Source organism: Rissa tridactyla, chromosome Z (genome assembly GCF_028500815.1).
Source record: "Rissa tridactyla isolate bRisTri1 chromosome Z, bRisTri1.patW.cur.20221130, whole genome shotgun sequence".
In the NCBI taxonomy this organism is placed as follows: domain Eukaryota; kingdom Metazoa; phylum Chordata; class Aves; order Charadriiformes; family Laridae; genus Rissa; species Rissa tridactyla.
Window position 1 is genome coordinate 63,042,971 of NC_071497.1, and position 12,617 is coordinate 63,055,587.

The 12,617-nt window shown below is 38.1% G+C and overlaps 1 protein-coding gene across 7 annotated transcripts in view; it reads right to left on the reverse strand.

The window, feature by feature from the left end:
• MAST4 (microtubule associated serine/threonine kinase family member 4) overlaps positions 1 to 12,617 on the reverse strand; it is a 237,554-nt gene that overhangs the window by 7,453 nt on the left and 217,484 nt on the right. For all 7 annotated transcript variants that reach the window (XM_054186830.1, XM_054186836.1, XM_054186834.1 and 4 more), the window contains 9 exons: positions 11,812 to 11,934; positions 11,454 to 11,566; positions 9,394 to 9,521; positions 9,059 to 9,291; positions 7,500 to 7,700; positions 4,439 to 4,668; positions 2,557 to 2,679; positions 939 to 1,075; positions 53 to 234 (listed from right to left, as the gene is read on the reverse strand). In XM_054186830.1, coding sequence (XP_054042805.1) covers positions 53 to 234; positions 939 to 1,075; positions 2,557 to 2,679; positions 4,439 to 4,668; positions 7,500 to 7,700; positions 9,059 to 9,291; positions 9,394 to 9,521; positions 11,454 to 11,566; positions 11,812 to 11,934 — 1,470 coding nt within the window. The remainder of the gene's footprint in view (positions 1 to 52; positions 235 to 938; positions 1,076 to 2,556; positions 2,680 to 4,438; positions 4,669 to 7,499; positions 7,701 to 9,058; positions 9,292 to 9,393; positions 9,522 to 11,453; positions 11,567 to 11,811; positions 11,935 to 12,617) is intronic.

Here is a 12,617-nt window from a genome sequence, read left to right on the forward strand (position 1 = left end):
GTAGAATATACTTCCAGTCCCTTTCCTCTGCCCTACATTCCTTCACACTCACCAGATGGAAAATCGGGAGTAGAGCGGTAGCTTGGGGTAGGTGATCTAGGAGATAAGCTGTGGGTTGGAGACCCAGGCAAGCTCTCCCCTGATGAAAGTGACCGGTTCAGGCAGGAGAAACTTTTGCTGGTGTGAAGAAGAGGAGAGGGTTGCTTGGCCAGCTTTTTAAAGAGAGATCTTCTCCTAGTGTGAGAAGAGCACAGCATTAATCACAAGTTAAGATACACAGAAGATACTATTATCACAGGCAAAACTCTTGCATGCTAACTTTGCTTCTCTCTCCCACTACCCTCAGAAAAGGAAATATTACATTTTTATTTACATGAAAGCAAACTACGCTGCAAAATGTGAAGTTTAGAAAATATCCTGATTTGATAATAGGTGAGATAGATATTGTAACTAAATCTATTTGTATTAAAATTTACTTGCTGTATTTCAGAAGAATGGTTAGCTCCTTATGAGCATGTCTTCGTTTTCTTAATTTAAAAACCCACCAAAACTGAAGGTGTATATATAGAGTACTAGCAATGTATTTACAAAATACACATAAATTTAACATCAAACTAAAAATGCCCATAAACTTTGCACTAGCAAATTTAATTAAACCAGTACAAAAAGATATACTTAAACCAAATTTAGATGCAACCTCAGTCATTCACTTTCTTCCCCACATCTATATGTGTGCCATGCAAAATTTTTTAGGTGTTATTTTAACAGATCTAGTTTAGGCAAAACAGGATTGAAAGGACACGTTACAACCACAGGATCTCACAGAAGAAGGTAAAAAGATGTAGAAGACAAGAGAGAGAACTGTATTACATTCGTATTTTAAATTAATTGTTAGGTATACACACTTTATTCACCATGAAACAAAAGGATTTACTCACCTCTCTAAACTCTCTTTCTTCTTGGTCTTCTTACTGCGCCTGACCATTCGGCTCCTGTAGCTGTTTCGCCTGGCAGGTCCTGTCTTGATGGAAGTGTTTTCAAAAGGGGTTGTCGTTACTGAGACTTTGTTACCACTCTGCCAAAATGGAGGAGGAGCCTTTAGGCATGAGTAATACAAACGACTTTGCCTTACATTGAAGCTACACCACACATGCAAATGTAACAAGACAGAACTCCCACATCAGAGCAAGAGCTGGCATTGTAGGGAGCCCTGTGCAGATGTTGTCAGGCTAATTTATGTAAGATAAACAATGATTCTAAGATTCTCAAAGAATTCTCAAATTTCCTAAGCTTCCTCCATTCCAGCTTTGGGACAAGGAGAAATTCCAGTAATTGTAGCTAGACAAGAGGAGACCAAGGACTGACCAAGACTGAAATTTTCAAGATACCTCCTGCCAGCACTGCGTACCACTACCCAAATAGTATATTCCAATAGCCCACATTAATTTATGATACACCACATTTGGATAAACAACAATCTCTTGGATTGAGTTTACTCTAGTAAGCATCGTGCATGGTTGCCGTGTTTCTCTTTTTGTGTATCTGACAAAAAATAACTGCACACCCAACTGCCTAAAATAACAGAATTTCTTCCTATACATTTCTTGAAAAATTGGAAAATTCTGAAGTTCCTCCTGGTTTCAGAGAAGGAAAATAAAGACTTAAGGAAAGTGTATTTTGCATCTTTCCTCACCTCTTTATATTTCCCCATTACTTTATTGCTTTGCAATCTTCTTCTATAACTACTACTCCCTTTGACAGGCAACGCTCTGCACGTAATACCATAAACTGCCAATAATATAGGATGTAAATACACAGCTGTCTAAAATAAAATTCTGACCTACATAAGTCTGTGCTGAAAAGATTACATAAAAACTGCAATATGATAAGCTAAGACACTACCGTTCATTAAAAAATGCTGTGGTTTTTGTTTGTTTGTTTCTAAGGAAAAACTATAATCTTCTAATAGGATAGACCTCAGAAAACTCCACAAGAGAAAAATGGGACAGATTATTCATAAAAGTCCAACTACAGGATTAGAACTTCATCAAGCAAAGAAGCTCTGTGGAACATGCCTGTCTATATATGAGACCAAAGCTTTCTGGGCCTTAAGATTATGAATGGCAAGTTCCTGTCCAGTAGGTAAGAAAATATTTAATGTTCTTTGTTTCCACTTTTCCTCATTGATTTCACTTTAACAGGAGAAAACGAGAAGTAGCAGCCTCATCAAAAGCCTGAATTACCTGATGAAAATGGGGGAACTTAAGAAAGTATTTGAAAACATCAAATTTTTTTGAGAGACAGAGACATCTCTTTGTGTCAAAGCCTTGAATGTACTTCAGCTATCTCAGATGCAGTGCCAGTTTAGTGCAGAGAAAGTAAAATCATAGCAGGAGGTATACTCATGGACCTTTCTCTGGATCTGTGGAATAGTAGCTCAGAATTTGTACTTGAACAACCGCAAAATCTGATAATCCATCTCTGAAGGGAAACATAACCTCTCAATCCTTGGTGAAAACAGCAAGCACTTTCATATCCCAGTTGTCCAAAAGTTACCTTTAACAACAACTCAATGACTTCCGTATGAACAAGACCATGCACTGGCTCTCCATTGATATGAGTGATCAGGTCTCCAGCTTTTAGACCTGCTTGGTAAGCTGCACCTCCTTCTTCCACATTCTGGAAATCAGAGAAAAAGAATATACACAAAATGGATTCCTGTTTACCTTCATACTTTCAAAAGTAGGCTTTCTTCAATGAACGCTTTCTACAAAACCAATTGGCAATGAAGAAAACTTACAGATATCAAGTTACATAAAGGAAGGAAAGAACTAAAATCAGACCTCCAACGACTTAAACTTTATACTCACACAGGGCCTTGAATGTTTTCAAAGCTCACTGGAACACTGCTTGTTGCCACTGTTATCAAGTAAGCTCTGTATAGCAGGGCGGTTTTCATGCATAATAAAGAAGGGGTGATTCATTCCCCATAGCAAAATTTCAGAATTGAATGAAGATTTTTAGCACCGGACACTGAGAAATACTGATTAAGGTAGTGGTCATGATAAAAATCATGATACCCAAATGATGATAAAAATTAACTCCACCATATAGTTAAGGATTGTTTTAATTTGGTTCAAATTCACCAGGTTACCCATTAAAGGGAAACATGCAGCACAAAGATGATGAAGGACCAAAAGAAACTGAATTGCAAATTATTTTGAAGGTGGCTTAAGTAATTTAGATTTTAAAATGAGCTTTTGAAGATTTTTAAGTCATGGAGCCACTACTGAAGCCTACAGTGCTTACGGAGCTAAAAATCCTCTACAAACCTATAGTATTTTGAAAAGCCAAGGCTTCACTTTCACTGCAATTACCATTTTTTCATCCCTGCTTTCACTGATGTGATGCTACAACAGTGGCAAGAAATAAGATTTTTATTTATTCCATTATCAATCAAATGTAACCCATTCTCCATATTCAATGTTCTTGATGGATTAATAGGCCTGAGAGGTAAAAAACATGAACGAAGAATGAGTAATACACTACCACATCAGTAGCACTGCTACTTCAAAACCTACGATACATATTAAGAACAAAACACCATACAAAATTTCAAAGCTTTTCATAGATTTGTAATCAATTTTTCAAAATTATTTTAAGGTAGGCGAAATATTTTAGATTATACACTTACAATATTTATATATGTAGAATATATAAATGATATAAAATATGTAATTCATTATCAATTTTACAATTAAGGAGGTTGATAACCAATGAAATGCAAGAACTGCTGTCTTTTCCTTTAGCCTGTCTCCCACTTTGTTCAAATCAGTAGTGAACAGATAATGAAAAATACATAGTTTACTCAAGACAGTTAATCTTTTTCCTGTGCCATAGAGTCCTCAAAGGTATTCACAATTCCAAATGATTTGCACTTTTCTACACAAAAGAAAGTCAGTACTTGAAATCAGTCTACTTGTGTTTAGTAAAATACTGTTGACTTTCATGAATCCCTTAATTGACACAGTTTAATAAACTCCATGTATATTTCAACAATTTCTGTTTACAGTCTCCTAGTTTTGGAGATCCTGCCCTCAATCAAAGAGGGGCTGTACCAACGTCTTAGTTTTCTAAGCCACAGTACTCTGAACTTCAGACATGGCTGTTCACAACTGCCAAACTTGCCAAAAGTGACCCATACAAAAGGTCAACATCATATTTACGTACCACTTCTGTCAAAGGTGGCTTCTGTTATCCCTACAGCCAACACTGGTCTTGCGTACAGGCATGAATTTTATTTTAAGAAAATAGTTTGGCACAACATCACAATTTACACAGTAGCTATCAACAGATACCATAGCTACAAAAATCAAAAGCAAATACATCATTACAGTTTTCTGTGACTGTATATAAACAAAAAACTGTGTTATCTTACCCAAACAATATGGTGCACAGTATAAATATCACTGTCACCCACATAAACCCTGATTGCTCGGATGGTGAAGCCATACTTTTTTCCTGAACTGTGAATTACTATCGGTTGATGAGGACTTGCAGCAGCAATCGATGAATCACGGCTGGGAGAAGAATCTCGGGAGGATGAAGGATCAGATGACAGGGAATGAGGAGACATAGGACTTGCCAAAGGAGAAACACCAAACACATCTGGAAGAGAAAAATCTGCCTATTGGAATATATTCTGAACACACACAGACACAGAACAGGGAATTTGACTAGTTTTATACACCTTTGTGTCAAAATGTATCATTGTCTTTCCATAAACACTCCTCCTCAATCAGTGTGTATCTTAGTGAATGAGAAGTTTAACTAACAACCAGATCTTAGAACTAAATTTCTTTCCCTGTAGCATAAACTGCATTTCTTAACGCAAGGGTTAATTTGCTAGATGTAGACGGCTTTTTCCTTTTAGACAGGAAACACACTCATTGCTAACTTTGAAAGAACAATTCTCAGCCTTTTCCTAACAAACACTCATGAAAAGAAAATCACCGTTTGGTAGCAGATGTTATTGTGAGTATACCCAAAACCATCCCCCAAATCATCCAGCAACGCTAAACAAAGCGCTAATAGTTTTTTTTGTTTTCAGCTATATATAGATACAGATAAAGACTACTGTAATTAAACCACAATATCTAGCTGGTACATAGGATGGTAACTCAATGCCTGTACCAAGCTTCCATTTCTACATTCTGCAACATCGTGTAAGACCACAAGAATTTCTTACAACATCAACAATTACAGCTTTGTTTTGTTTCATTATTTTGAAAGCACTATGTGCTCATGCTTGTGCAAATGTAAACACAATTGCAGCAGCATAAAACACACTTTGGTGACTGTAAGAGGCTGACAGCTCTGCAAAGGAATGAAGCCCAGAAAGACTCCAGGTTTGCTGTCCGTGCTAAGCCATGTCACGCAAGGGAAGATACACTATGACAGCAGCGGTGCTACTCCCTGGATGCGAGTCACCAGAGGCTCACAGAGATTGGTATCACTGGGTTAATGCTGAAATGTCACAGAACAGCCAAGCCCCACGGGGGCTGTCACTGCCAACCTCTGGCTCTGAAACATGCTCAGATTCCCTGACCCCTGCCTTCTGCTGCATGTGGGACACGTCCTGTGACTCTCAGCTACATGACTTAGGTCGGGAACACTGGCCATCTGTTGCTGTCATTTATTTTACGGATAAAAATGAATACTGTAGTTTTTTGGACAGTACTAGGTACAGCTAACATATCTATATCAATCAAAAATCTTATGACAACATTTTTAGGTGTAGGTAAAGCTAAATTTGGATTTTATAGAATAAGGCTGAGATTAAACTGAAAGAAAACCGGCATTTAATGAGCACTCAGTAACTCAGTCTATACCATCTCTGAACATAGTGATTCTTACTCAACAGCTATGAAACAACTACTAGAATACCAACTGATGAATAACTCCTGAGTGTTACTTGGCTGTGTGTGTATCATGCTCCTGTGACAGCTAATCTCAATAATTACCACGCACTACAGGAGAAAAAATAACCATGATGCTGTTACAGAAGTATACCAAAACCCCACAACATTTGGGAAAGAAATAGTATTTGAAACAAATAGCCTACACAAGGAACAAGCCCAGAGCATGTGCAAGCCACTTGCAGTTTTCAGTGTCAACATTGCCCTGAACAGACTGAGCACAGGGTTGCTATCTTTCTCATTGTAAAAATTAAGTTATCATCATCTCTCTCATGCATTTTGTGAGAACTATGATTCATGTTCGGACAGCATCACAGAAAGGCTACATGTTCTTTTAATTGTCACCTAGTTGTCCTCATTCAAGCAGGGGAAAAATACTCCTCTAACTTAGGCTCAACCTTTTCCTCTTGACTTATCTCATTAAAAAAATCTTCATGGTTAGATGTTGGAATTACCGGTACTACACAGGAAGCCTATGCTGTTCTTTAAACTGTATGGTGGAGAAGGGTAAAAAACACAAAGTGAATCAGAAATTCCTGCATTAATAGGGATCAGATACACCTTTCACCTCTCCAAGGTCTCCAAAACACATGCACAACAGCACAGTGTTTGCTCACCAAGGTATTAAGGAGCACATAAGGCACACGTGCTTTACAACCCAAAGGTGGGTGAAGCCTGAGAGGAGAACCAGAACCAACTCTAACTATTCTACACTAGCCTGAGGACTCAAGGCAATCTGCTGAAGTTACTGTCAAAGCCACCTTTGAACACATAGAGCAAGTGCAGGGTTATGTTATCAGACCAGAAGATACATAAATATGACAAGTAAAGTCTAAAAGCAGCGTATGGCCAGTGTGCAAAATTGAGAGTAATCCCACTACGAAAAAAATCCCTCAAAGTCTGGGAAATTTGGACTTTGATTCTGAACCATTAAAAAGCAAAGTACCAATGCTTCATCTGGAAACATTCAATACTACTGTTATACTTCTACTTACTTACAGCAATATTTATGGCTTCAAGTTTTGAGCACTCAATGTAAGCCATGTGAAGTACTCAATGCAAGTACAAACAGGAGCCTACATGCGATTTCTACTTTGTGACACTTCTCTCTGCTTTATCACCTTTCCTTATGGGAGATGGGAGAGAACTAGTCAGGCTGAGTGTGTTGCTGTAACAAACAGCTATTCTTGGAGCTGCAGAGAGCAAGTTACTTAAAACTGAACTTACAACCCTACTGAAGGATGAGCCGAGGACTGAAGCCTGCATCCTGCTCCCAGTCAAACACCAAGTGGTCACCACTAAGCTACATATTTGCCTGTCAGAGAAGGTCCCTCAGCTGTAATGTGACCAGTGTAACTCACTACTGAGATTGCACCATCTAATAACACATGTGAACAAGAAGAGAAACAAATAAAGTGTGACGCAGAGGCCATTCTAGCCTCTCCAAAATCTTGCATTTACGTCATAAACCATCAAGTACGCATAAATCATAACATTGCAAACAAAAAGATTTATCCCTACCTCCTGGGATCATGAGGGACAAAGCACTTGCAGAAAGGGACTTTGTGACTTTTCCAGAGATCTTCTTTTTCTCTGTGCTTTCTAACCGCTGACGAGCCATGTGAGATGCAACTTCATTGGGAGGCTTTGAGGAGTTATCTGTACTGTCCACACTCTCGCTTCTTCCATTTATCTGATCTAAGTGCTCTGAAAAACTGCCAACTGTATAAAGAAGAAGGGATAAACATATTGAGGGAAAACTGGGGGTCAGGGAGGGGAAACAGTACAATTGTGAGAGAGGAATTTTTCTTTCTGTTAATAAGTTCACAAACCAACATCATAGAAATCCGAATACTTCTTCCAGACTTACAGAATGCATAAATGTTAACAGCATGAATTGAAGCAACAGGGTTTTGTAGTCACTGACTAAAGCAAAATAAGAGACAAAAGCTAAAGCAAGTCTGGTATCTCAGTATGCAGCACTCACCTTAGAGAACTTAATCATCCATTTATTTTTCATGTGAACTCCTCCTAAAGTAAATGAAAGGCTCCAATCCTATATAAGTTGCTAACAGCATGGTAACTTTTCCTAAATCATTAAAACACTAAGTGTAATTTTATTTTTAATTATTATCTTTTGCTTTTATCTTTTGGGTGGTTATTTTCCACACAGGAGAAAGATATCTGGCACCACTAAACTCAGTATTACAACCACATGGGTATTATTCTATCATAGGTAATGACCTTCCACAATACTGGATGAAGGACAACAGTATTTCAAACAATGAAAAAAAAAAAAAAACAAACATAAAAGCCTTGTGTCATGTGAACAACCTGCAGAGGATTTCTTCAAAAATTCAAAGATGTCACAGGAAAGTTGTATGACCTTATGAAACACACAGCAAGGGTAGGCTGCCTGTTTAAAGACAAATCGGTAATTCCTAGTGTTCCTTTAAGGTCACTGAATATCCTATTGCTAATGTAAAAATGAAATTAGTCTTAAGTGTAACTGATGAGTGACAGAAGAAGATCAGATGTTTTGAGTTATCCCTGTGACTGCTGTGCTAATGCCGACACTGTGACATGGGGCTGGGGGGAGTGAACATCATTGAGATGTCTTAATTAAAAACACACAACGGTGCAACACAGAGTTTTAGAAAAGAGTGATACAGATCAGTTGGTATGACTCCAGGATGATAATCAAAAGATCACCAACTTCAGCAAGGGAAAATATAAAAATAGTGCTTTAAGTGCTCAAGGGGTCTAAGACTCCTTTTCTCCACAGAAGGATCTTGCAAAGGCTCTATGGTCATCGTTTTATTCACTTGCCTAGCAGTCCTCCAGAGTCAGTGGGGTGACATCAAATGTCACCTTTTCCAAAAATGTTGAAACTTTCCCATACATATTTTCATGAGATTTTATTAGATTGAGCCTGAGCCCAAACCAGACTCCTCTTGGGATGGCTTTTTTTAAAAGCAGTTCTGAAATATGGGACTTCTAAATCCATGAATGCTACTGCTAAACAACGAAGGTTCACACTGTTTCTAATGTAATCAGTCAAGAGACCCATTGTGAATTACCTGATAGTGTGGAGCTGCTGATTGTGCTTGCTGGAGTGGTAACTTCAGGTTCATCTTGCACTATTTCCTCACTCACAAAGGCAGGCTTTTCCTGTTCCTCCCGGAGTCCCACTAAGCTGGGGGAATCATCCTGTTCTCCTTCAGCTGATACGGCCAACTTCGGAAGCAAACCAGAACTGTGTCGCTGCCTGCTACTCTCAGTGTCAGAGGAGACAGATGTAGATATTTGTTGTCTGCATAAAAAGTAAGCAAACTCTCATGCAGTTATCGAGATGAGGAGGCCTGCTACCTGACAAACAGGACATGGACCACTTCCAGCCCCTCCTTCTACTTACATTTCAGAATATTCTGAACTCCAGCTTAAAGATTCCACAGAAGGCAATGTTACACTTTTCGTTTTGTCTCCTACATCTTCCTTTTCTTCGCCTTGTGTTTGAGTGACTCGATCTATGCTACTAAAAACCTATTACAGAAAAAAAAGAAAAGCACAAACCCCCCCAGTTTATCACTGATATATTTCATATAAAAATATGCAGTAAAGAGCATTTTGGGTTATACTCTGCATGCTTGAAATGCTTATACAGTATTTCACAGTGCAAACTTGAAACTTCTTGGGGCTTTTTGAATTTCCAGGAGTTTATGCTCTTAGAATGCTTTCTTGTTTTGCTTTCTTGGCTCCTCACATACAAGGTCACAAATAACATCTCTTCTCATAAGAAATTCATCAGCTCTCTCTCCATTTCACTGTGTTAACCAAGAGAGTACAAACAAAATCCATAGCCTTGGGGTCTCTAGGTCTCAGGATTAATGCATACCTTGGATTAATTCACAACTACATAAAGCCAATCAAGGTAAAAAAGCCCTAACCCTAAGATACTGACTTGGTATCTACCAGTCAGGTGTGGAAAGCAGAAAAATTAGTCTGAACTGACCTGAAGTTAAGAATAAATTACTTGTCTAAAAGATTTACAAAAAATAAACTGGGATCATTGGAAGTCTGTTGTTTGCTTAGCTGACAAATAGCACACAAGTTGTCAAGTGTATATTCTACAGCCTGAGATGCAGTGACATAATGACATTAGCAAACCAAACTATTACTGTGGTACAGAGCTTTCAAAAGGACAGAAGTTCAGAGAACCACAGAATGAGGCTGGAAGGGACCTCTGCAGGTCATGTTGTCCAACCCCTCTGCACAAGCAGGGTCACCTAGAGCTCGCTGCTCAGGACCCTGTCCAGGTGGCTTTTGAAACCTCCAAGGATGGAGACTCCACAACCTCTCTGGACAACCTGTGCCAGTGCTTGATCACTCTCACAGTAAGAAAGTGTTTTATTGTCTTCAGACAGAACTTCCTGTGTTTCAGTTTGTGCCCATTGCCTCTCATCCAAGTTATCTCCAAAGAGACTGCATCATTTACTAGTATCTGAATTTGAAACACACCACCAAGTCAAAAGTAGGAGTTTACACAGAATGAGGATAACTACATCCACAATTCCTGTCCCTCGTCTTCCAAGCTATCACAGATGCAATACATACATGGCACAACAGAGGCAGCACAAAATCCACTAATTCCTTGAAGCATAACCCAGGACAAACAAGACACAAACACAGATTTTCCAAATAGCTTTAAAGAGTTCCTGAAGTAGGTTAAAGAAACTTTTTAAATAGAAAGCTTTTGAAAAATCACTGCTGGATGCTATGTTAAGACTAAAAGCATGGTCATTAGGCATTCCACTTCCATTATTTCCTGCCAATCTATCCTCCACAGTATTTCCTGAGCATGTCCACTCTGCTCCTACTGGCGTCCCTTGTCCAGCAATAATTAGCTCTCATCTCAACTACTGAAGTATACTACCCTTTGGGCAGTCAGCTTCACCTTCAATTCACAGCATCCAAATCAATCCCTCAAATCCACATCTCTCCTTGACCAAATCACATGCTAACCACTACTTTGCTTTTTCCCTTCAGCTTAATGTCATTTAATCAATAGCTTCTATAGTCTAGTACTGAGATTTTTGTTATGCCATCACCTGCAAGATACCCAGGACACAACTGAAGCAACACGTAAAATATGTATAAGAAAACCAACGCAAGAAACATGCACTTAATTTCCCTAAACCTTCTCTTATGCTATCATTAATTTTTTATGGAAATACCAGTCTATTTATATCATTTTCTATTACTGTCTTAAGGATTTGAGAAATAACTTTCCTACAGAATCTTCCCATGTTTTGATTTAATGGCATTCATTTCATTCTTGCTCAATTTCAGGTAACATTTCTTGAAGAAACAACGCCCTACACATCTCTTCCGTATCTAACATTTCCAAACTCTATAAAAAGTAGCAAAATGTTTATGTACACAATACACACTAGCATGACAGAAAATTTTACTTACTTTTGAAAATCTGTGTGAACATGAGGAAAACTGTCTTATCTCCAAATTAAAATCTTCATCATTGGTATCATCTTCTTCCTCAGTTTCCATATGATGGTATTTCTCAGAACGAGCTAGAGACAAGGCAAATAAAGTATTTGAATTTATCGGGAAGAATGGGTACCAAGCTTTAATATTAACTAAAAGCGTAATTTTGTTCTTAAGATTATTTCTGCTGAAATGTCAAACCACCAGTGAAATTGCAAGCTGACAATGGTTCTGATAAAGGAGATTTTTCAAAGCAGGAAGCAAAAGTCAAATGTAGTGATTATTTAAACAAGGCGTTCATCGCATTTATTTAGTATCATTGAATACATACTGTCAAAATAACTCGTGTCATCTTCAGACTCCAACTGAGGAATAAATTCTGCTTTCTGCCTCAGCAGACTATTCCAGTCAAGGCTCCTGAAGAACTGATGCTGCTTTACTTCATATGCACCACCTGGGGGAGCCAAAGAAAAACACTGAGCTAACTATACCAAATCTGCATAATATTACTTTAACTAAACCCCCGGCCAAAAAATGCAAATTATCATGGGAAGGCATAGTCATCACTGGAAGCAAGAAGAGTTACTACCCATTTCCACTAGAATCTCCTAAACCTGTCTGAGCACCTCCCTGTCCCTGTTTTGTTCTTGCCATTTCTTTAACAGTGGTGGCATTGCTTTAGCATCTTTCCCCTATTAACGTTTCTATTTTTATGAGTATACTAATTATTATCTGTCTGGTACACATTAGTCAGAAGCATCAGATGTAGCAGAAATAGTCATCAAAATATAAGTAAGTGCACTAGATGAGTAAGTACAAGTCAGAAAGTAATGAAGAACGATTCTTAATAGTTGCTCATTGAAAGTACCATTGCTGATAAGGAGATCTTTTTGGCGTTTTACAGCAGTAATATGCAATTCTATAGGAAATACTGTACCATTTATCATCTTCATGATTACTGCCTACTTATTATAATGTATGTTAAACAATCACACTAGTTTCGAATTAGGAAACAACTATAAGAACACAATGAAACAATGGAATTTTTGTCCTGGGGAGGGAGCAAGGATATTATTAATAAGCATAAATCTAATCTTAAAAACTGAACACATAACCTGCAGCAGCAAGAGTTACTGA